At 42.2% G+C, this 26,027-nt stretch overlaps 1 protein-coding gene across 1 annotated transcript; it reads left to right on the top strand.

Annotated features, from left to right (window-relative positions):
- Positions 1–279: 279 nt before the first annotated feature.
- Positions 280–26,027, top strand: LOC124048469 (26S proteasome regulatory subunit 8-like). The gene is given in 13 exon segments (XM_046369304.1): positions 280–361; positions 1,029–1,100; positions 1,219–1,288; positions 1,503–1,600; positions 1,717–1,773; positions 2,097–2,327; positions 2,722–2,848; positions 3,135–3,177; positions 3,179–3,323; positions 12,526–12,624; positions 13,423–13,533; positions 19,554–19,640; positions 25,838–26,027. Coding segments are annotated over 13 exon segments (1,221 nt in total). The 5' UTR covers positions 280–334; the 3' UTR covers positions 25,892–26,027.

The raw sequence follows: 26,027 nt of genomic DNA, 5'->3' as shown, positions 1-26,027 counted from the left end.
TTTTGTACACTCAGTGAATGTAAATTGCACGGTATTGATATAGCTAATATGGTACATCAGGCCCACTCCAAGGACTATGCAAATTGATTTTACAGTCTTCAACATTTTGCCTGGCACAACTTCTCAAAATAGTTATGGTATTTGCAAAAATGACAGAAGATCATAAACTTGCTTTTAGTATTATTACCTTAATTTCAGTTTAGTGTTTGACTGTACTACACCCCCAGTACAGCAGGTGGCAGTAGGCTCCAATTTTAATTGTAAAACATTTACTGAAGAAGAGATTTGTATTTCGGAAGGACGCTTTCGTCCACCGGAAGTTTAGAGTTTTAAGATGGCGCTGGACGGAATGGACCATCATGTAAGTGATTTTTTTTTGTTGTCCTTATTGTGATTTGTTCACACTTGTGGGAATGTTGTAGATACGACATTGAATAGAGACACTTAATAATGTGTTCTGTGAAGTTGGTACTTGTCGGAAGTTGATGTAACCGTTTTGAAGAGACCAAAACACTTGTCAAAATAGAGAATCCTGACGGTTTGCTGTCTCATTGTAAACTAGCTAGCTAACGTTATCTACTTTTAGCAAGCTAGAAAGCTAGCTAACATTAGCTAATCTAATTGATCGTTTGCTTCAGTAACATTCCTTATATTTGTGGCTGTAAATAACTCAGCATAAGTTAAGTAAAATTAACAAAAGTATTGCTAATGAGCTATTACGCATAACGTGTTCGCTTCTTTAGTAAAGGTAATTTTAAATACTTTACGTTTTGTAGCTAGCTGACGTTAGCTGCGTGTATTAACCATGTCAGTTAACTGTAGTAAATATTTTGCTGGCTATATTTCCAAGAGGAGTATTTGGAAAATGTTAGATTAGTTTCGGGTTTTGCTATATAATTAGGCCTGTACAGCTAGCTACAACGTTAGCCACCATGATGTTAGCTAATTAGCCAGCAAGCTAACGTTAGCTGGCTACGTTGTTTACTTGACGACAAAGATCTCACTGTTAATGCATGTCTGTTTTGCAGATGGAGATGGAGGACAGTAAAGGTGGTTCTGGTCTCCGGCAATACTACCTGTCTAAAATAGAAGAGTTACAGGTAAGCAAACACAGATTTTCATTAAATTGACTTAACTACACGTTGTCTTGACACCATTGTGACACTGCTAATATCCTTTGTCAAGATAAAAACAAGTATCTGGTCTTTCTGCTTCCAGTTGACAGTGAATGACAAAAGTCAGAATCTCAGACGTCTACAAGCTCAGAGAAATGAGCTCAATGCAAAAGGTAGGAATGATTGTTAGCTATCCAGCACTTTTTAATAAAAAAAAAAGAACAGCTGAACTTCAAACAGTGTAACTAGCTAGTACTTAACTGTAGCAGTAATGTGTGGCTTATAAAATGGAAATGTTCTCGGACTAAGTAAATTGATTGTACTCAAACAAAACGTGCACTTTATGAATTGGCAGTCATTGTTCAAATCTATTTGCTTTGTCCCTAGTGCGTCTCCTTCGTGAGGAGCTGCAGTTGCTACAGGAGCAAGGTTCATATGTTGGAGAGGTGGTGAGGGCCATGGACAAAAAGAAAGTGCTGGTCAAGGTAGAGTAGCCTTGTGTTGCTGAAATGTAGATGTAACAAATTTTTACGGTGGTATGCTGTAGCTGCATCTAGATGACACTAACAGTCTACTACTGTACCTACTTAATTGTCTCCAGGTCCATCCAGAGGGGAAATTTGTGGTGGATGTGGATAAGAACATTGACATCAATGATGTAAGTATGGACACGTTGATATTTGACCCCAATGTGATGAGAACTTAATGTTTATATGTATAAAGGTACATGTACATCTGTGTACGTACAGATTAGTAACACACAACCAATAATTGAACTATAATATTTGTTTTTGTCAAATTGGTTTGAGTGTTAAGGGAACAAAATTCAGTTGAAAAACAAATATCCCCATCCAATTCAGGTGGCTGGACAGAAAGAAAATACTTGGAAACACAACTGAAATTAAGAATAAATGCAACAAACTTCCTCATGATTCAGGACTGTATATCACACTGATTTACCCCGCTGACCATTCCTACCAGGTGACTCCAAATTGCCGTGTGGCGCTGCGCAACGACAGCTACACCCTGCATAAGATCCTGCCCAACAAGGTGGACCCGCTGGTCTCACTCATGATGGTGGAGAAGGTACCTGACTCCACCTATGAGATGATTGGTGGCCTGGACAAGCAGATCAAGGAGATCAAGGAAGTGATCGAGCTGCCAGTCAAGCACCCAGAGCTCTTCGAGGCTCTCGGCATTGCACAGCCCAAGGTGGGTGGCCCAAAAGGGAAAAGCCCTTTATTGGTTAATTCACAGGTCATATCAACTGTATATGTTACCCAGTACGCACTATGAGCTTTGAAGGTAAACTCAATTGCTTTTTGCATTTGAGTTGACCTTGTACTGTCTTAAAGGACACAACACTCCCAAAATCAATTTTTTTCAGACTTTTTATACCGTGTTGGGGTTGTCCTAAGGTCTTGTTCTGTCAATGCCCCACAGCATTTATCACATACTAACCTCAGCAGTCTTGATTCCCAGAAGGAACAGAAAAAAGTGACACCAGCTAATTCTAGCACAATTATACTAAAATACATCATGACATTTGAGGTGCACTCTGTCATGTTTTGGGATGTCTAGCCTCCCTTGTGTGTCTCACCACCAGGGCGTGCTGCTGTACGGACCCCCAGGCACAGGGAAGACCCTGCTGGCCAGAGCCGTGGCCCACCACACCGACTGCACCTTTATCAGGGTTTCTGGCTCGGAGCTGGTGCAGAAGTTTATTGGGGAGGGTGAGTCATCAACGATCAGTCAGCCATTTTGGTAACCATTCGACGGGGTTCCCAAGTGTCTCGTTATTCCGTATGTCAGGGAGATTTTGCTGCTTCTGTTCTCCAAATAGCTGCTGTTTAGCCAGCTCCAGCACGTTTAAGCCCATTTCAGTCCATTTTCATGGAGCACTGAGTGATAGTAGGCTAAATGTTTCTCACCATGCAATTGGTGAAATGGAAGCTGTTATTTGTTTTTCACTTACATCACACTGCTGACTATAACGCTGCTTTGTCTTCCCCATCCCAGGTGCCCGTATGGTGCGCGAGCTGTTCGTCATGGCCCGTGAGCATGCCCTCTATCATCTTCATGGACGAGATTGACTCGATCGGCTCCTCACGTCTGGAGGGGGGCAGCGGGGGCGACAGCGAGGTGCAGAGGACCATGCTGGAGCTGCTGAACCAGCTAGATGGCTTCGAGGCCACCAAGAACATCAAAGTGGGTTACACGTACATACACACAGATACACCACTGTCGTCTAATGCTTTATAATGTGGCCTAATCTACAATAACACTATCACTCTATACAACACCACACCCTCTCTGCACCTTTACTTAATGTGTATGCTATTCCTCTGCTCTAACACTTGACACCGCTTCTTTCCGCTGATTGATTTCTGTCATTCTCCTGTTGGTACTGTCTGACAACACTTTCTTTCTAATCACACATTCTACTCTTGTCCTCTACTCACTGTCCTCCCACCCAATAACCCTCTGCAACCTATCAATCTGTATTTGCATGTTCTCTGTGATGCTATAAACAGACAGAACCAGTATTTATTTACATGACGGTGATTATATAGAAATGAGCAATAAATGCAGATAAAGAATATATTTAATCTCTCTAAGAAATAAAATAGTAAGAGTAGTATACAGGGATGCAAACTCGTACTTTTTCGGCTATATTCGCCGCGTTGATTTCAGAATAGGGGTATGGCCATACCCCTATCAGCCAATGAGCTATATAAGAGGGGCACAAAGAATCTTCTCCCTGTGTGATCACTAACGTTACCTTCTCTGGCGGCTGTGTCATCACACGCTCCACGTAACAATCTTTGTTCCTGACATGGTCATTTGCAAGGTAATTTGAGATAAGCAACCTGTGTTCGAAGTAACGCTTCGGTTATAGTTGATCAGAAGCACATTGTAGTTGCATCTATGTTTCAGTAGTGCAAATTATTACACACCCCGTTATTAACGTTTGCTAACTAGCTAGCTGACGTTAGCGTTTAAGTTGGCAAGCTAACATTACCACCCGCCGATGAATAATGGTGTATTTTTCTCATATCAAATTTGCGTCCTACAAATAGAATATCAGTTCAGAGCGTGATGTCACATACTGTATGTTGTGGACATGTTATCGTCATGGTAGTGCCACTTACTACTTATTGCATGGTTCTCTCTAGGAATAAATTCAATCAGGCCCGAACTGTGCGACATAAACTGAACAAAAATATACTGAGGGACAGTTAGCGTAAGGAAATCAGTCAATTGAAATAAATAAATTAGGCCCTAATCTATGGATTTCACATGACTGGGAATACAGATATGCATCTGGTCACAGATACCTGAAGGTAGAGGCGTAGATCAGAAAACCAGTCGGTATGGTGTGACCATTTGCCTCATGCAGCGTGACACATCTCCTTCACATCTCCTTCCACAGTTGATTGTGGAATGTTGTCCCACTCCTCTTCAATGGCTGTGCAAAGTTGCAGTATATTGGTGTGAAAAAAAAATAAAAGTAGAGTAAAGAAGCTGTACAAAATGTTTGCAATGCACTTGTTAGAATTGAGTTATTATTATGGTTATTATTCTGGTTTAGGTATTATTCAAGTTATGTTTTTGTGAGCTTTGAGTAATAGTACTTTTTAAAATAATAAACTTGTGCACTAGGTAATAAAAGCAGATCGCGTTCATCATTTCTCCCGCTAGATCATTTTTCATTATGAAGCTTACCGGTACTATATATATTTTCTTAAGAGGTTTGAGCCAGCCATGTGTTTGTGTTTACAAAGAAGCACAAAAAGCAAAATAGGAGCTTTGTGAGGTGAGTTTGCTCGGCAGTGAAACTTAAGTGAGGTGATCAAGGTGATACACTAGTATGAACTTCACTGTTTGCCAGCAATATATCTTAGAACTATTAATTTAACCATCTAAGTCTTAGATGCCAATATTAGCTAAGTGGCTTGCAAGATCAAGCATCTTACATTTACATTTAAGTCATTTAGCAGATGCTCTTATCCAGAGCGACTTACAAATTGGTGCATTCACCTTATGACATCCAGTGGAACAGTCACTTTACAATAGTGCATCTAAATCTTTAAGGGGGGGTGAGAGGGATTACTTATCCTATCCTAGGTATTCCTTAAAGAGGTGGGGTTTCAGGTGTCTCCGGAAGGTGGTGATTGACTCCGCTGTCCTGGCGTCGTGAGGGAGTTTGTTCCACCATTGGGGGGCCAGAGCAGCGAACAGTTTTGACTGGGCTGAGCGGGAGCTGTACTTCCTCAGTGGTAGTGAGGCGAGCAGGCCAGAGGTGGATGAACGCAGTGCCCTTGTTTGGGTGTAGGGCCTGATCAGAGCCTGGAGGTACTGAGGTGCCGTTCCCCTCACAGCTCCGTAGGCAAGCACCATGGTCTTGTAGCGGATGCGAGCTTCAACTGGAAGCCAGTGGAGAGAACGGAGGAGCGGGGTGACGTGAGAGAACTTGGGAAGGTTGAACACCACACGGGCTGCGGCGGTCTGGATGAGTTGAAGGGGTTTAATGGCACAGGCAGGGAGCCCAGCCAACAGCGAGTTGCAGTAATCCAGACGGGAGATGACAAGTGCCTGGATTAGGACCTGCGCCGCTTCCTGTGTGAGACAGGGTCGTACTCTGCGAATGTTGTAGAGCCTGAACCTACAGGAACGGGCCACCGCCTTGATGTTAGTTGAGAACGACAGGGTGTTGTCCAGGATCACGCCAAGGTTCTTAGCTCTCTGGGAGGAGGACACAATGGAGTTGTCAACCGTGATGGCGAGATCATGGAACGGGCAGTCCTTCCCCGGGAGGAAGAGCAGCTCCGTCTTGCCGAGGTTCAACTTGAGGTGGTGATCCGTCATCCACACTGATATGTCTGCCAGACATGCAGAGATGCGATTCGCCACCTGGTCATCAGAAGGGGGAAAGGAGAAGATTAATTGTGTGTCGTCTGCATAGCAATGATAGGAGAGACCATGTGAGGTTATGACAGAGCCAAGTGACTTGGTGTATAGCGAGAATAGGAGAGGGCCTAGAACAGAGCCCTGGGGGACACCAGTGGTGAGAGCGCGTGGTGAGGAGACAGATTCTCGCAACGCCACCTGGTAGGAGCGACCTGTCAGGCAGGACGCAATCCAAGCGTGGGCCGCGCCGGAGATGCCCAACTCGGAGAGGGTGGAGAGGAGGATCTGATGGTTCACAGTATCGAAGGCAGCCGATAGATCTAGAAGGATGAGAGCAGAGGAGAGAGAGTTAGCTTTAGCAGTGCGGAGCAAGGTAGTGGTCGGAGACTTGGAGGGGAGTTGCAATGAGGTTAGTGGAAGAACAGCATCTATTAAAGATGAGGTCGAGCGTATTGCCTGCCTTGTGAGTAGGGGGGAAGGTGAGAGGGTGAGGTCAAAAGAGGAGAGGAGTGGAAAGGAGGCAGAGAGGAATGAGTCAAAGGTAGACGTGGGGAGGTTAAAGTCGCCCAGAACTGTGAGAGGTGAGCCGTCCTCAGGAAAGGAGCTTATCAAGGCATCAAGCTCATTGATGAACTCTCCGAGGGAACCTGGAGGGCGATAAATGATAAGGATGTTAAGCTTGAAAGGGCTGGTAACTGTGACAGCATGGAATTCAAAGGAGGCGATAGACAGATGGGTAAGGGGAGAAAGAGAGAATGACCACTTGGGAGAGATGAGGATCCCGGTGCCACCACCCCGCTGACCAGAAGCTCTCGGGGTGTGCGAGAACACGTGGGCGGACGAAGAGAGAGCAGTAGGAGTAGCAGTGTTGTCTGTGGTGATCCATGTTTCCGTCAGTGCCAAGAAGTCGAGGGACTGGAGGGAGGCATAGGCTGAGATGAACTCTGCCTTGTTGGCCGCAGATCGGCAGTTCCAGAGGCTACCGGAGACCTGGAACTCCACGTGGGTCGTGCGCGCTGGGACACCACGCGGTGTGGAGCGTTTGTATGGTCTGTGCAGAGAGGAGAGAACAGGGATAGACAGACACATAGTTGACAGGCTACAGAAGAGGCTACGCTAATGCAAAGGAGATTGGAATGACAAGTGGACTACACGTCTCGAATGTTCAGAAATTTAAGCTTACGTAGCAAGAATCTTATTGACTAAAATGATTAAAATGATACAGTACTGCTGAAGTAGGCTAGCTGGCAGTGGGTGCGTTGTTGACACTACACTAATCAAGTCGTTCCGTTGAGTGTAATAGTTTCGACAGTGCTGCTATTCGGGGGCTAGCTGGCTAGCTAGCAGTGTTGTTTACGTTGCGTTGCGTTAAAAGAACGACAATAGCTGGCTAGCTAACCTAGAAAATCGCTCTAGACTACACAGTTATCTTTGATACAAAGACGGCTAAGTAGCTAGCTACGATCAAACAAATCAAACCGTTGTACTGTAATGAAATGAAATGAAAATGTGATACTACCTGTGAATGCGACCGGGTTGTTGAGTTCTATTCAGAAGACGTTGGCTAGCTGTTGGCTAGCTGTTGGCTAGCTGTTGGCTAGCTGTTGGCTAGCTGTTGGCTAGCTGTTGGCTAGCTAGCAGAGTCTCCTACGTTAAGGACGACAAAGGACGACAAATAGCTGGCTAGCTAACCTCTGTAAATTAAGATAATCACTCTAAGACTACACACTAAACTACACAATTATCTTGGATATGAAGACAGCAAAGACAGCTATGTAGCTATGTAGCTAGCTAACACTACACTAATCAAGTCTTTCAGTTGAGTGTAGTTTCTCCAGTGCAGCTAATCAGTGGACGTTGGCTAGCTGGCTAGCTGCTGGGCAGAGCAGTGAAGACTACGTTAGGACGGCGAAATACGATAATTACGCAATTATCTTTGACACAAAGACAGCTATGTAGCTAGCTAAGAAGAAATTGCTAAGATTAGACAAATCAAACCGTTGTGCTATAATGAAATGTAATGAAAAAGTTATACTACCTGCGGAGTGAAGTGCCGATGCGACCGCTCGCTCCAACCCACAGTGGGGGGGTAACAGCAGCAGAGACAATCTCCTCCTGAATTAAGTGTGTGCTGCAAACTGCGTTTTGTGATACTTGTATAACGTTATGAGCTGGGTTGTCTGTCATAGTAGTAAATGTTTGCATGCGCTCATTAGCGTTTACCTGGCATCTTCTGAGAATTCCTTAGTACGCTATATATACAGAAGTATGTGGCCATACCTTCAAATTAGTGGATTTGGCTATTTCGGCCACACATTGTTGACAGGTGTATAAAATCGAGCACCCCGCCATGGAATCTCCGTAGACAAACATTCAATGTGGCAACTGTCATAGGATGCCACCTTTCCAACTAGTCAGTTCATAAAATTTCTGCCCTGCTAGACCTGCAACGTCAGCACAAGAACTGTTCGTTGTGAGCTTCATGAAATGGGTTTCCATGGCCGAGCAGCCGCACATAAGCCTAAGATCATCATGCGCAATGCCAAGCATCGGATGGAGTGGTGTAAAGCTCGCCGCCTTTGGACTCTGGAGCTGTGGAAAAGCGTTCTCTGGGGGTGATTAATCACATTTCACCATTTGGCATTCCGATGGATAAATATGTGTTTGTCGGATGCCAGGAGAACATTATCTGCCTAAATGCATAGTGCACACTGAAAAATTTGGAGGAAGGACGATGGTCTGGGGCTGTTTTTCATCATCACTGGAAATCTTAATGCTACAGCATTTTAGACTATTCTGTGCTTTCAACTTTGTGGCAACAGTTTGGGGAAGGCCCTTCCTTACCTGTTTCCCCATCGAACACCTTGGGATGAATTGGAACGCCGACTGCAAGCCAAGCCTAATCTCCCAACATCGGGGCCTGAGCTCACCAATGCTCTTGTGGCCGAATGGAAGCAAGTCCCTGCAGCAATGTTCCAACATCTAGTGGAAAGACTTCCCAGAAGAGTGGAGGCTGTTATAGCAGTAAAGCTGGACCAACTCTATATTAATGCCCATGATTTTGGAATGAGATGTTTGACCAGCAGATGTCCACATACTTTTGGTCATGTTGTGTACCTGTTAGTTTTGTGACTTTTTTTGTCTTTTAAAAATAGCACCCCTTGTGCACTACCGGTAATAGCTGTATATCCTGGGATGGCCCATGCACGGTATGAAGGTATTGAAATCTGGATACCGCCCAACCATACTTTTGAAGAGGTTGGAGTAATAAATAACATGTTCAGCTACTTAAGACGTTGGCTCGAATTTAGGTTGTGCCTTTAGAAATCAAGAAATTTAACAACTTAGAAATAATTCTCATTGATTTTTCCCAAACCCAGGTCTGGTCTGTCTGCTTTGTGAAGTGTTCCCGGAAGTATCGTGATGTTGGAACTCTGTCTTTAGAAACTCTTTGGTATAGTTTAAACAAAATTACTTAACGTTTTCAAAAGGAATATTTTAATGACTAAGCAATTGTGTCCATGTTGAGCACTCAGTGTTTTTACCTCTTCCGGGGCTGCTGACGCACACACTGGCTCCAAACTGATGTCCACATCTATCTGGGGCAGATACGTTGAGCGTGAGACACTGTCAGCCAGCTGGTTGCTGGTAAAGACAGGGCACCATAGCTCCTCCCACAGGCGCTACTTGATCCTGCGCCTCGGGACCAGTCTGCGGGCTCCCTCTCTAGGGCGCTGGAGGGTGGGGGTGGACCGTATATGTACAGTACCAGTCAAAAGTTTGGACACTCACTCATTCAAGGGTCTATTTGCACTATTTTCTATATTGTAGAACTATGAAATAACACATGGAATCATGTAGTAACCAAAAAAGTTCAAATATATTTGAGATTCTTCATATAGCCACCCTTTGCCTTGATGACAGCTTTGCACCACAATTCAAGGCAAAGGGTGGCTACTTTGAATAATCTAAAATATATTTAGATTCAACACTTTTTTTTGGTTACATGATTCAATATGTTTTGATTTCGTCACTGATATACAATGTAGAAAATGGTAATATAAAGAAAAACCCTATAATGAGTAGGTGTTAACTTTTGACTAATTTGACCTGGTCTCCACACTGGGCCTCACGGTGGCAGCGGGCCGAACTTGCTTGTCACTGGTGTATTTTGACCTGGCAGACCAGTGGCGCAACAGTGGGGTTGACTTCACCCTCTCCACGCTGCAATAGGCTGGAGGACCCAGTGGTGCTTTTGTTAACAGGAGCAAGTGAAGAGGGAAGAGACTCCTGAGAGGAAGTGCAGCAAAGCTCTACCTTCTTTCACACTGTTGCCTGGTCAACTAGCAACATTTCCCAAGGGATAGGCTTGCGCCCTTCACAGTAGTCAACCTCATGCCTGGAGGAGCTACACTACTGAGGCAGTACTTCTCGTTGGTTCCTGAAGAATTTAAATGAAGCTGCTCTTAGATTTTAGGATAAATATTTCACTAATTTATATAGATTTTTATTGAAATTCCATACATTTTGGATACAAATTCAAATGTTTGTAATCTCAAATGTTACAAATCTATACAGACCCCTAAACTTTTTCTACGTTTTGTTACAGCCTTAATCTAACATTGATGAGGAAATGTTTTTATTTAATAAATTTGCACACAATACCCATAATGACAGTGAAAACAGGGTTTTTAGAAATGTTTCTAATGCATTCAAAATAAAAACATCTGCCTTATTTACATAAGTATTCAGACCCTTTGCTATTAGACTTGAAATTGAGCTCAGATGTGTCCTGTTTCCATTGATCATCCTTGATGTTTCTACTACTTCATTGGAGTCCAACTGTGGTCAATTCAATTGATTGGACATGATTTGGAAATGCACACACCTGTCTATAAAAGGTCCCGCAGTTGCATGTCAGAGCAAAAATCAAGTCATGATGTCGAAGGAACTGTCAGTCGAGACACAGATCTGGGAATGGGTAACAAAACATTTCTGTAGCATTGAAGGTTCCCAAGAACACAGTGGCCTCCATTCTTAAATGGAAGAAGTTCAGAACCACCAAGACTCTTTCTAGAGCTTTCCACCCAGCCAAACTGCTTAATTGGGGGACAATTGCCTTGATCACTGACATGGCTCCAGAGTTCCTCTGCGGAGGTGGGAGAACCTCCCAGAAGGACAGCCATCTCTGCAGTATGGTGACCAGATGGAAGGCACATGACCGCCTGCTTGGAGTTTACCAAGCGACACCTAAAGGACTCCAACCATGAGAAACACGATTCTTTGTTCTGATTAAATCAAGATTGAACTCTTTGGCCTGAATGCCAAGCCTCACGTCTGAAGAAAATCTGGCACCATAGGGATTTTCTTTAGTCAGGATCGAGGCAAAGATGAACGGAGAAAAGTACAGAGATCCTTGATGAAAACCTGCTCCAGAGCGCTCAAGGCCTCTGACTGGTGCGATGGTTCACTCTCCATCAGGATAACAACCCGAAGCACAGAGCCAAGACATCGCAGGAGTGGCTTTGGAACAAGTCTCTGAATGTCCTTGAGTGGCCCGGCCAGAGCCACGACTTGAACCCGATCGAGCATCTCTGGAGAGCTGAAAATAGCTGTGCAACGACGCTCCCTATCCAACCTGACAGAGCTTGAGAGGATCTGCAGAGAAGAATGGAAGAAACTCCCCAAATACAGGTGTGCTAATCTTGTAGCCTCATACCCAAGAAGACTCTAGGCTGCAATCGCTGCCAAAAGTAAACCATGTCTCTAAACCCTTATCAGTGCCTGCCACGTGATTGCCTTTCCTTTACTCAATACATTCCACCTACAGATGACCATTAACTTCTGGTGTAGAAACTAGACTGGTACTCAATATTCCAATAGGATACCTGATAATTAACAATATTTCAAGTTTAGAACTCATCACTCTGGTACAATACTCATCACATCTCATACTTGTCTCTCTTTTTCTGCTGCTTTGAATGATGCCCAAGTCCACATTGACTGCTAGCCAGTTACATTGCTAACTATTGTTTTCACTATGTACCTGGATTTCAAAGGTTTCCATTTCTAGAGAGAACCTCTAAACAAAATTCACAAACTTGCACAATTGTAAATGCATGGCTACTCGACTGTAGTAATCAGTCATTGTGATTGAACTAACTAGTATTTTTTTTTTGTCTAATTCTGTTCTATTTATAGAACACATTTTTGGTCTAGAGTCGCTGGGAATCATTTCTGTGTTCAGGCTTGTTAATTCCCTAAACCCTTTCTGTCCAATGTTCTTGCAATTTACAACCTACTTTTCTAACACTGCAATATATATTTTCTCCCCTTTATGTGAAGTAATGTATTGAACATGTTTTTAAAGGTGATCACATAGGGTTAGCTTAACAGGCTAACATATAGAAACGTGCAAACCAAAGAAGCCTATATGGAAAAGGCTGAATAAGACCAAAAGGACTAATACTGTGTGTTTATTGTGTTTGTGCTTTCTCAGGTCATCATGGCCACCAACCGTATTGACATCCTGGACTCTGCCCTGCTTCGGCCCGGCCGCATCGACAGGAAAATAGAGTTCCCCCCTCCCAATGAAGAGGTCAGTACTGTTCCAGCTATTATTTATTTTAGCCCCTCGAATATTATGATAATATGAATAATATACAACTAGTAAAAATCTGCCTTTGGCCAGGATTCTATCCGATCATGCTTGTCAGCTATGCACCTTTTTTAAAGGGAATGTTTGTGAACCTCGAAGGTAAACGCTGCATATGTCGTGTCAATCAGAAATTACCTTTAAATGGCGTGTGATATAACGCAGATTCTTTGCTCATTGGTAAAAAAAATCGATAGTTACATATCAGGATATAATTTAAGATATCTTATGGTTTTGAAAATAGTGCAATATTATTTTTACTCTAGTTGGCTGTACCTGCACCGAAACGCCAGTATTTGTCCTTCATGGTTGTTCTCCATCTTTATTTAAATCAGGAGCCAATTTGTTTTCAGCTATTTTACTTCCATTACTGTTCAAAACTCATTTCTTCATGGCTCTTGTACCTCTGCAGTAGACATATTGTGAGCAATATGTTTGGTACATTGAATCGCAAAATCCGTATCTAATCACAATACATAACATATATCTTATAGTGAGATCCCTTGCATTTTCCGGCCCCATTAGTTTCATCAGAAATACAAAGTGCTGTATTCTGCCACAGTTTTTTATTTATTATTTTTAAATAAAGGATTTATACCATTGAGTCTAGTCCAGCATCCTCACTCTCTCCTCAAGCTCTGAAATGTGTATTTGCGTTGACACTCGTTCCTTTTCATGTGAGCAGCTTGCTGCTACAGTGTCGTAATTCTGGCGTCGTCCCATTTTATTTCTGCTCCTCAGGCTCGTTTGGACATCCTGAAGATCCACTCAAGGAAGATGAACCTGACGCGTGGTATTAACCTAAGGAAGATTGCAGAGCTGATGCCAGGAGCCTCCGGGGCAGAGGTTAAGGTGAGAGACTAAGAGACACGGTTTGGAATGTGCCTAACCATATGAAGGCTACCACAGGTCTGAGACACTTTGGAATGGGGTTCAGAGTATGAGGGCTAGTAGGGAAGTCTTTTAGCCTCTACCCCTTAGAGCTGTGGTTCTCACTTTTTAGCCTGTTAACCCCCAAAAAGGAGTGATTTGAAACTTGAGACCCCTCGCGCAATCCCTGCGCCAATGAAGCCTGTTATTACATGCATAAACGGTGCCGCATTTACAGAAATAAACTGCATTTTACACCTGCATTTTGCGCTCAAGGCCATTCATGTTACAGTACATGAATGGCTTTGAAAGTATTCAGACCCTTTGTCTTTTTCAATTTTTTGTTTACATTCCAGCCTTATTCTAAAATGGATTAAAGTAAAATTTCCTCATCAATCTACACACAATACCTCATAAAAAAGCGAACATTTATAAAAATGAAAATTAAAATGTTTGCACATTTATTGAAAATAGATACCCTATTTACATAAGTATTCAGCCCCTTAGCTATAATATTCTAAATTGAGCTCAGGTGCATCCTGTTTCCATTGATCAACCTTGATGTTTCTACAACTTGATTGGAGTCCACTTGATTTGGAAAGGCACACACCTGTCTATGTCCCCCAGTTGACAGTGCAGGCCAGAGCAAAAATCAAGCCATGAGGTCAAAGGAATTGACCGTAGCGCTCCGAGACTGGATTGTGTCGAGGAACAGATCTGGTGGAGAGCACCAAAACATTTCTGCAGCTTTAAAGGTCCCCAAGAACACAATGGCCTCCACAATGGAAGAAGTTTGGAACCAAAATTCAAAAGGCACTCGCACATCCGAGCAAACTTTTTGCAGGTGTATGGCAACAGTTGAACAAGATGAATGAAAAAGGAACTGACTAAGGCCGTGAGGACGATACGTAGTAAGGTTATTAAAGATCAGTGATACTATCAAGAGCCATGTGCGGTTTCCTTTTTCATTCAGAAGTTTGGAACCACCAAGACTCTTCCTTAAGCTTGCTGCCCGACCCAAATTAAACAATCGGGGGAGAAGGGCCTTGGTCAGGGAGGTGACCAAGTACCCGATGGTCACTCTGACCGAGCTCCAGAGTTCCTCTGTCGAGATGGGATAACCTTCCAGAAGGACAAATATCTCTGCAGCCCTCCACCAATCAGGCCTTCATGGTAATGGACAGACTGAAGCCACTCCTCAATAAAAGGCACATGACAGCCCACTTGGAGTTTGCCAAAAGGCACCTAAATGACTCTGACCATGAGAAACAAGATTCCCTGGTCTGATTAAACCCATATTGAACTCTTTGGCCTGAATGCCAGGCTTTGTCTGGAGCAAAGCTGGCACCATCTCTACAGTGAAGCATGGTGGCAGCACCATGCTGTGGGGATGTTTTTCAGCAGTGAGACTGGTAGACTGGTCAGGATTGATGGGAAGATGAGTGGAGCAAAGTACAGAGATCCTTGATGAACACCTGTACCAGTGCCTTCAGGACCTCAGACTGGGATGAAGGTTCACCTTCCAACAGGATGACCCTAAGCACACAGCCAAGACAACACAGGAGTGGCTTCGGGACAAGTGTCTGAATGTCCTTGAGTTGCCCGGCCAGAGCCAGGACTTGAACCTGACCGTACATTTCAGGAAAGACCTGAAAATACCTGTGTACGATGCTCCCCATCCAACCTGACGGAGCTTGAGAGGATCTGCAGAGAAGAATGGGAGAAACTCTCCAAATACAGGTGTGCCAAGCTTGTAGCGTCATACCCAAAGACTCGAGGCTGTAGTACTGAATAAAGGGTCTGAATACTTATGTAAATGTTATATTTCATTTGGTGTTTTTCCCCAAAAACTATATTGGGTATTTTGCGTAGATTGATGACTAAAAAAGGCAATTGAATCAATTTTAGATTTAAAACTAACTTAACAACATTTTGGAAAAAGTCAAGGCGTCTGAATACTTTACGAATGCATTGTTTAATCACAAGTGCTTTATTTTCTTCAATGTTACCCCCCCCCCCCCCCAACAGCCAGTGAAAGTGCAGGGCGCCAAATTCAAAACAAATCTCATAATTATAATTCCTCAAGCATACAAGTATTTTACACCATTTTAAAGATAAAATCTTGTGAATCCAGCCACAGTGTCTGATTTCAAAAAGGATTCACAGCGAAAGCGCCACAAATGATTATCTTAGGTCACCACCAACTCACAGAAAACACAGCCATTTTTACAGCCAAAGAGAGGAGTCACAAAAAGTAGAAAGAGAAAATGTATCACTAACATTTGATCTTCATCAGATGACACTCATAGGACTTCATGTTACACAATACATGTATGTTTTGTTTGATAACTCAGATTTTTTTATATAAATACAAACTTTATGTTCTAAAACATGTGGTGATTGTGCAGAGAGCCACATCAATTTACAGAAATACTCATAATAAACATTGAAGATATGACTATTATACATGGAACTTTAGATAAACTTCTCCTTAATGCAACCGCTGTGTCAGATTTCAAAACTTTATGGAGAAAGCAAACCATGCAATAATCTGAGAACAGACTAGACACCAAAACAGCCAAAAAGATGCCTGTCATATTGGGTAGTCAACATTAATCACAAATAGCATTTTAAATATTCACTTACCTTTGATTATCTTCATCAGAATGCACTCTCAGAAATCCCAGTTCCACCATAAATGTTCGAGAATGTCCATCAGTTATGTCCAAATATCTTATTTTATTAGGGCGTTTGGTAAACAAATCCAAAAGCTCGTTCAGGCCGCGCCAAACGTCGGATGAAAAGTTAAAAAGTTCCGTTACAGCCCGTAGAAATATGCCAAACTAAGTATGGAGTCAATCTTTAGGATGTTTTTAACATAACTTAATTAATGTTCCAACCGGACAATTCCTTTGTCTGTACAAATGAAGTGGAACGTATCTACCTTTCACGTGAGCGCACCAGACCGAGCCTGTGGCACTCTGGCAGACCACTCACTCAAAGAGCCCTTATGACCCCCTCCTTTAGAGAATAAACCTCAAAACAGGTTCTAAATACTGTTGACATCTAGTGGAAGTCTTGGGAAGTGCAACATAACTAATATCACCCTGTATCTTCAATGGGGGCTGAGTTGGAAAAACTACTTTTCCACTTCCTGGTTGGATTTTTTTTCTCGGGTATTTGCCTGCCATATGAGTTCCATTATACTCAGACATCATTCAAACAGTTTTAGAAACTTCAGAGTTTTCTATCCAATAATAATATGCATATATTAGCATGGGACCGCTTAGGAGGCAGTTTACTCTGGGCATGCTATTCATCCAAAAGTGAAAATGCCCCCTATCCCAAAAAGGTTAAGCTAACAATGGGTAGACCTATGATTTTTGCAATTATCTTTAATTAAAGTTAGGCCTAAGGCATGCCCTCTCATACACAACCATTTGAGTCTTGGTTTTAGCTTAATAACCTAATAGCCCGGTTACTGAGGATGCATCAACATTGTAATTACTCCACAATACTAACAAATGGCAGTGAAAATATGTAAACTTGTACAGAATAAAAATATTCCAGAACATGCCTCGTGTTTGCACTAAAGCACTAAAGTAATGCTGCAAAAATTGTGGCAAAGAAACTGACTTTCTCCCGAATACAATGTTTTGTTTTGGGCACATCAAACACGACAGAGTACAATTCATATATTCAAGATTGGTGGTGGCTGCATCATGTTAGGGGTATACTTATCATCGGCAAGGACTAGGAAGTCTATTTAGGATAAAAATAAATGGAAAGAGCTAGGCACAGGCAATATCCCAGAGGAAAACCTGTCCACTCTCCACCAGACACGAGGAGCCAAATTCACCTTTCAGCAGGACAATAACCTAAAAGGCCAAATATACGTTAGAGTTGCTTACCAAGACAACATTGAATGTTCCTGAGTGGCCGTGTTAGTTTTAACTCGTCGGATGGAAATCTATTGCAAGCAGTGGTGATTTAGCATGTAAGTCTTGGTGGGGCAAAAGAAAAGTAATGCCAGCTAGCAAAGTCACCAACACTAAACAATACATTAGTTGCACTATAAGAGTGACAAAGGGTGCCCATAAACTGTTAGGGCCTACATAAAACTGTCCAAACGTCTTACCACTGCTTCGCCTGGCTATCAGTGGCGCCTTGTCTGGCAGTCCTCATTTACTGCCTTTAAAAAAATAACATGGCTGACTTGCGGAAACAAATTTGATTTCTAATGACAATTGAGATGTACAAGCTAAGGCATATGGGGACAAAAGGAGGCCATCTGTAATTTCAATTAAGACTATGATCGAGCTAGGACGGAGGTAAAGTTAGTCAATAACTTTGTTTTAGCACCCTTTGAAATGTACAGCGACCGAATTCAGAAAAACGTTCTTGGTGGTCTCCCTGTACACCAAGTCAGAACCCTAGGATAATTAAAGGGAATATCAGCAGACACTGAAAGCTCTTAGAATATTCGATTACATTTCCTTAAAATGGGTTATAGGCTACAGTAGAACAGTAGGTGAAATTAAGAGGGGTAAGTAGACCAAATTATTAAGGTGAGGGAAATGGGCTATTAAGATCTTACTACACTTGGTATTACTTTCTTAGCTACAGTATTCATATCTCCCTGGCATATTACATTTATGAAGCAGCATACGATACATTTTGGACTCCGGTCCTCTGAGTTAAGTTGTTTTGACCGCGGCACAAATCATGCTTCATTGACAGCATGGCTAAAGTTTAATATTTTTTACTTGGAAAAGAGACCCTTAATCCAAGCTTTGGGACCAGACAAGCACGGTCTGATTCCTTCCAAGCCATTCATTGACCTTGCGATTTCCAACTTGTTGTGAAAAGTTTATGGCCAATGAGCACCGATATGTTTTATCTATAATTTCTCCATTATTTCTCTTAATTTGACAAGAATTTAAAAGGATTTGCCAATAGATTGTAAACTTGATTCATGACTATTAGCTAATATTGTGAAAGTATGATGTTGACATGATCAGTCCATTCAAAGCTGCGTACATATAACGTGATTTTCCGTCATTGTCTGACCAATGACCTTGAGCCTTCTTGGATGGGCACTTCTATGGCAGCACTCAAAGGGATAAAATGTTTCTCTTACACTTGGCAGTGGTGTAAAGTCCCCATGAGTGAAAGAACAATGAGCCAATCACGGCGCAACGCTCTGTATTTTCTGCTGGCTTGCCCCACCACCCCAGAAAGCACCGAGCTGTGCTGAAACACCTGCATTTTGGAGCTCCCTTACTCAATAAAACAAAAAAGAGACTACATTTGTATGTGACTTTAATTATATATATTATTTACACATTAATGCTAAAATAACATTAACAGGAAAGCCTTTTTTTGTTCTGCCCTGAATGTGTCGCCACTGATTGCAAGACGTAAATGGCTGTCAACCAAAGATCAACAATGAACTTAGCAGAGCTTAGCAAATATAAAATAAATATATTTTTTAAATGCATATATATATATACACACACACACACACACACACACACAGTGGGGAGAACAAGTATTTGATACACTGCTGATTTTGCAGGTTTTCCTACTTTTAAAGCATGTAGAGGTCTAATTTTTATCATAGGTACACTTCAACTGTGAGAGACGGAATCTAAAACAAAAATCCATTTGACATTTTGTGTACATTTTGTGTAGTTCAATGTAATGGACACGTCCCACAGGGTTTTACATTTAGAATATTATAATAGAATACCCACTGACTTGATACTCCCCAAGTTATAGAATGGGGCCCACCACATTAGGGCTTGCATATGCACAAGGGCAGAATATGTCAAGTTAGCCATCTTGAAACATCCCCTAGCCTAGGGATTTGTGACCCTGTTTTTGGAGTGCCTTAGTGTTCGACTATTATGGGTCTTAATGACTTTGTCACTGTGGGTCATTGTGTTATTTCACCATGGTAAAATCTGTATGTGTGTTTCTGTTCCCTCTTTACGTCTCAGGGTGTGTGCACAGAGTCTGGGATGTACGCCCTCAGGGAGAGGAGAGTCCACGTCAACCAGGAGGACTTTGAGATGGCTGTTGCCAAGGTTGGTCTTCTGTCCTGTTTGTCTCTCTCTGTCCATCACTCTCCAAGAGACCGTTTGTCTTGGTTTTACATTATTCCTCTTATCCCCACATTCCTAACATATCATTACTAACTAGTGTTGATCAGAGATTAGGTGTACATTCTTATATCTATACAGTTGTTGTGTCTTTGGCTATGCCGGATTAAGTGATATGACATAGTTTCTCTGTAATATTACCTGATTAAGCTAATCATGTAAATGTAATTAACTAGAGTCGGGGCACCACGAAATAATATTTATAGAGCTGTTATCTTCCCGAATAAACTCTTAAAGACCTAGTAATATTTTACATCAATAGCAGTCAATATTAATCGTCACCTTAATTCAGTCTCATCTGAAAGTTGTAAATTCTGCACAAACCCTGGCTAACAAGTTTAATCAGCAATACAAAATTGAGTTTATTTATGTACTAAATACCTAACTAATCTCACAGAATTACACAAATAATGAACTTGATTACAAATTACGTCAAAGGAAAACGGTCCCTAGCGGGCGGAACAGATAAGACAGCTGGTTACACAAAAGAAAAGGGGCTGGGTTTGAGTTAGAGTGGGAAGACTGATGAACGAAGGGCGAAGCTGGGCTATCGTAAATACAGTATCTTATGCATTCTAAATTACCACCCATTTGGAAAAGGAAATGCAATAAATATTTACTCTGAGCTGCGCTTCGGTAGGTTGGGGGTAGATGGAAGGCAGTGTTGCCCAACCGAGTCCTTTGTCCTTTGAAGAATGTCTCTGCTGGTAAATTGAATACATTGTAGTAACGTCGTTGTGTGGTAGATGGGATACTCTGTCTGTTCCTTCCTAATCCTCGTTTGCAGCGGCTGTTGCTAACTCAGCGGCTAGGAGGTATCACTTATCACTCATACTGATGTTGGCTTTGTTCTGTAGTTATTATCTGAACCATTCTGACATCGGACCATTGTCCTCGGAACAGGAGGTTATATTGTCAAGGCTTTTATATAGGAAGGGAGAGGAGAGTGTTTGAAAAGTTTTATAGCCCATGTCCCTTCACAGGGGCGGGCCATTGATTGAGCAGAGCCCTACCTTATGAAAACCCAAATCTCATGATTTAGAAGCTAAAATCACATTTCATCCCATCACAAATAATTTCATATTCAAACATTTAAATTGAACAACAATTCCATGTGAATCCGATAACTCTGTTTATACTTTCCACTGTAGAGTTTGTCATCTTATCATTGATGAGAATGTCTCAGATGACAACCAAACTGACATCATATTCATTACCACCGCAAATGTTCAATTGGTCGGATTACCAGAGTGTATAGTTCATTTCCCCCCACCTTCTGATGTTCCCAGAATCTCTGTTAACCAAGAGTTTTGCAAATGTAACATCATTAAGGTAGAGGGAGGAAAAAGGGGGAAGATGCATTTATGACTGTCATAAACCTACCCCCAGGCCAACATCATGACACTGTTCTCAGATCTGTGTGTATTTCCAACTACTGTGGTCATTGTCATGCCAAAACTGACATGACAACTATATAGTAGTTGACTATACACAGCTCAAACAGATTTGGGTCAGACAAACTTACATCTACCTTGTCATTAAGATGGACAGTCAAATCCTTTTCCCCTTGATTTGTTTAGTTTTGCTTATCACTGATAATAAAATGAAATGTTATTTGTCACATGCTTACTTATGGGCCTTTCCCAACAATGCAAAGAGAAAGAAAATTGAGAAATAATAATAAATTAAAACGTGTTATATAAGTAATAGATACACTTTGCTATGTACAAGGGTTAATAGTACCGAGTCGATGTGGTAAGGGGTAATTGAGTTAGGCACACAATATATACAAAATTATGTGCGAAGAGGTAGGCCACACAAGCGCACAGAACGGGACCGCCTAGTGCTGAATCACGTAAAAATCGTCTGTCCTGAATTTGCACTACTGAGTTCCAAGCGGCCTCTGGAAGCAAGGTCAGCACAAGAACTATTCGTCAGGAGTTTCATGTAATTGGTTTCCATGGCCGAGCAGCCGCACAACAGCTCAAGATCACCATGTGCAATGCCAAGTGTCAGCTGGAGTGATTGTAAAGCTCACTGCCATTTCGCTTTGGAGCAGTGGAAACGCGTTCTCTGGAGTAATGTATCACGCTTAACTATCAGGCAGTCCGACTAACGAATGTGTTTGGCGGATGTCAGAAGAACGCTACTTGCCCCCAATGCATAGTGCCAACTAACATTTGGTGGAGGAGGAATGATGTTCTGGGACTGTTTCATGGTTCAGGCTAGACCCTTTAGTTCCAGTAAAGGGAGATCTAGATGTACATTCTAGATGATTCTGTGCTTCCAACTTTGGCAACTGTTTGGGCAAGGCCCTTTCCTGTTCCAGCATCACAATGCCCCCGTGCCCAAAGCGAGGTCCATACAGAAAAGGTTTGTCGAAATTGGTGTGGAAGAACTTGACTGGCCTGCACAGAGCCCTGACCTCAACTCCATCAAACACCTTTGGGATAAATTGGAATGACAACTGTGAGCCAAGCCTAATCGCCCAACATCTGTGCCCGACCTCACTACTGCTCTTGTGACTGAATCGAAGCAAGTCCCCACAGCAATTCTCCAACTACTAGTGGAAAGCCTTCCCAGTAGAGTGGAGGCTGTTATAGCAGCAAACCCCTATTTAATGCCCATTATTTTGGAATGAGATGTTTGGCGAGCAGGTGTCCACATTATTTTGGTCATGTAGTGTATGTACAGTGCATTCGGGGAAAGTATTCCGAACCTGGTCTTATTCCTCATTCTGTTACGTTACAACCTTTATTCTACCCCATAATGACATAGCAAAAACAGGTTTTTAGAAAATATTGCAAAGTTATTAAAAATAATAAGCCGAAATATTACATTTACATACAGTTGAAGTCGGAAGTTTACATGCACTTAGGTTGGAGTCATTAACTCGTTTTTCAACCACTCCACAAACTGTCGTTTAGGACATCTACTTTGTGCATGACACAAGTAATTTTTCCAAAAATTGTTTACAGACAGATTATTTCACTTATAATTCACTGTATTACAATTCCAGTGGGTCAGAAGTTTACATACACTAAGTTGACTGTGCCTTCAAACAGCTTGGAAAATGCCAGAAAATGAATTCATGGCTTTAGAAGCTTCTGATAGGCTAATTGAGATAATTTGAGTCAATTGGAGGTGTACCTGTGGATGTATTTCAAGGCCTACCGTCAAACTCCGTGCCTCTGCTTGACATCATGGGAAAATCAAAAGAAATCAACCAAGACCTCATAAACATGTGTGAAGCTCCAAGTCTGGTTCATCCTTGGGAGCATTTTCCAAACGCCTGACAGTACCACATTCATATGTACAATAGTACACAAGCATAAACACCATGGGACCACGCATCCGTTATTCTGCTCAGGAAGGAGATGCGTTCTGTCTCCTACAGATTGTGCGAAAAGTGCAAATCAATTCCAGAACAACAGCAAGATGCTGGAGGAAACGGGTACAAAAGTGTCTATATCCACAGTAAAACAAGTCCTATATCAACAACCTGAAAGGCCGCTCGGCAAGGAAGAAGCCACTGTTCCAAAACCGCCATTAAAAAAGCCAGACTACGGTTTGCAACTACACATGGGGACAAAGATCATACTTTTTTTGATGCAGCATGTTGTGAGGGTGCTTTGCTGCAGGAGGGATTGGTGCACTTCACAAAATAGATGGCATCATGAGGAAAATTGTGGATATATTGAAGCAACGTCTCAAGTCATCAGTCAGGAAGTTAAAGCTTGGTCACAAATAGGTCTTCCAAATGAACAATGACCCCAAGCATACTTCCAAAGTTGTGGCAAAATGGCTCAAGGACAACAAAGTCAAGATATTGGAGTGGCCATCACAAAGCCCTGACCTCAATCCTATAGAAAGGTTGTGGGCAGAACTGAAAAATTGTGTGAGCAAGGAGGCCTACAAACCTCAGTTACACCAGCTCTGTCAGGAGGAATGAGCCAAAAATCACCCAACTTATTGTGGGAAGCTTGTGGACGGCTACCTGAAACGCTTGACCCAAGTTAAACTATTTTAAAGGCTATGCTACCAAGTATTAATTGAGTGTATTGTAATCTTCCGCCTTCACTAAGTAGTAATACCCTTTGAGGCACCTTTGCAGCGATTACAGCCTTGAGTCTTCTTGGGGAGACGCTGTAATCTTGGAAAAGCTGTATTTGTGGAGTTTCTCCATTCTTTTCTGCAGATCCTCTCAAACTCCGTCAGGTTGGATTTCAGGTCTCTCCAGAGATGTTCGATCAGGTTCAAGTCCGGGTTTTTGCTGGGCCACTCAAGGTCATTGAAACTTGTCCCGAAACCACTCCTGTGTGGTCTTTGCTGTGTGCTTAGGGTCGTTGTCCTGTTGGAAGGTGATCCTTTGCCCCATTCTGAGATCCTGAGTGCTCTGGAGCAGGTTTTCATCATGGATCTCTCTGTACTTTGCTCCATTCATCTTCCCCTCGATCCTAGCTAGTCTCCCAGTCCCTGCTGGGCGGCCAGCTATAGGAAGAGCCTTGGTGGTTCCAAGCGTCTCAAGGATGATCAATGGAAACAGGACGCACCTGAGCTCAATTTCGAGTCTTTTAGCAAAGGCTCTGAATACTTATGTAAATAATTGATTTTATACATTTTATTTATAAATAATAATCATTTTTGCAAAAAAATAGATAAAACCAGTTTTCACTTTCATTATCGGCTGTTGTGTAGATTCGGGAAAAATATTTAATTCATTTTAGAATAAGGCTGTAACGTAACAAAATGTGGGAAAAGTCAAGCGGTCTGAATACATTCCGAATATATTACCAGTCAAAAGTTTGGACACCTACTCATTCAAGGATATTCTTTATTATTTTTACTATTTTCTTTTTGTGGAGTTATAGTGTAGACAAAAACTATGAAATGTCACATGGAATCATTTAGTAACCAAAAAAGTGTTGAACAAATTAAAGTAGATTTGAGATTCTTCGTAGTAGCAACCCTTTGCCATGATGACAGCTTTGCAAACTCAACAAGGTTCATGAGGTAGCCACCTGGATTTTGTTTCAGTTAACAGTTGTGCCTTAAGTTAATTTGGGATTTATTTTGTTCTTAAAGCATTTGAGCATCAGTTTTGTTGTGATACTGTAGGGGTGGTATACAGAAGATAGCCCTATTTGATAAAAGACCAAGTCCATATTAGAACAGCTACAATAAGCAAAGCGGAACAACAGTCCATTACTTTAAGACATGGTCAGTCAATACGGAACATTCAAAGAACTTTGAAAGTTTCTTCAACTGCAGTCGCATAAACCATCAAACGCTATGATGAAACTGGCTCTCATGAGGACTGCCACAGGAATGGAAGACCCAGAGTTACCTCTGCTGCAGAGGAGAAGTTCATTAGTTACCTGCCTCAGAAATTGCAGCCGAAATAAATGCTTCAGAGTTCAAGTAACGGACACATCTCAACATCAACTGTTCAGAGAAGACTGTGTGACTCAGACCTTCATGGTCGAAATGCCGCAAAGAACCCAATACTAAAGGATACCAATAAGAAGAAACTGGCGTTGCCCAACAAACATGTGCAATTGACATTAGACCAGTGGAAATCTGTCCAAATGTGAGATTTTTAGTTCCAACTGCTGTGTATTTCTGAGAGACGTTGTCGTGCCCTCTTCATGACCGTGTTGGGATGTTTGGACCATGATCATTAGTGATGTGGAAATGAGGAACTTGAAGCTCTCGACCTGCTCCATTACAGCCCTGACGACGTGAATGCGGGCATGCTTAGCTCTCCGTTTCCTGTAGTCTACGATCAGTCCCGTTGTCTTGCCGACGGTGAGGGATAGGTCGTTGTCCTGGCACCGCACTGCCTGAGTCCCATCAGGTCCCAGAGTTCTTAGCTTAGTGATGAGCTTGCAGGGCATCATGGTGTTGAACGCTGAGCTGTAGTCAATGAACAGAATTCTCATGTAGTGTTCCTTTTGTCCAAGTAGGCAAAGGGAAGTTTGGAGTGCTATAGGGATTGTTATTTGTGGATCTGTTGTTGGCAGTATGTGAATTGGAGTGTGTCTGGGATGATGGGGTGAGTATGTCTCCCTATAAGGTAAATGATCACTGGCTAATGACCCCTATCCTTTGTGTCTTTCCAGGTGATGCAGAAGGACAGCGAGAAGAACATGTCCATTAAGAAACTCTGGAAGTAGAACTTTGGGATTTTTTTGGGACGCCAACGCAGATATTTACTCGCAAAGTCACATGTATATTTTTCTTTTGTTTAGGGTTGGTTTATAATTGTTACCTTGTTCATTCTAAAAAATAAATTGTCTCCCCACTGAGAAA

Source organism: Oncorhynchus gorbuscha, linkage group LG11 (assembly GCF_021184085.1).
Source record: "Oncorhynchus gorbuscha isolate QuinsamMale2020 ecotype Even-year linkage group LG11, OgorEven_v1.0, whole genome shotgun sequence".
Classification (NCBI taxonomy): domain Eukaryota; kingdom Metazoa; phylum Chordata; class Actinopteri; order Salmoniformes; family Salmonidae; genus Oncorhynchus; species Oncorhynchus gorbuscha.
This window is presented reverse-complemented; position numbering and strand designations above follow the sequence as displayed.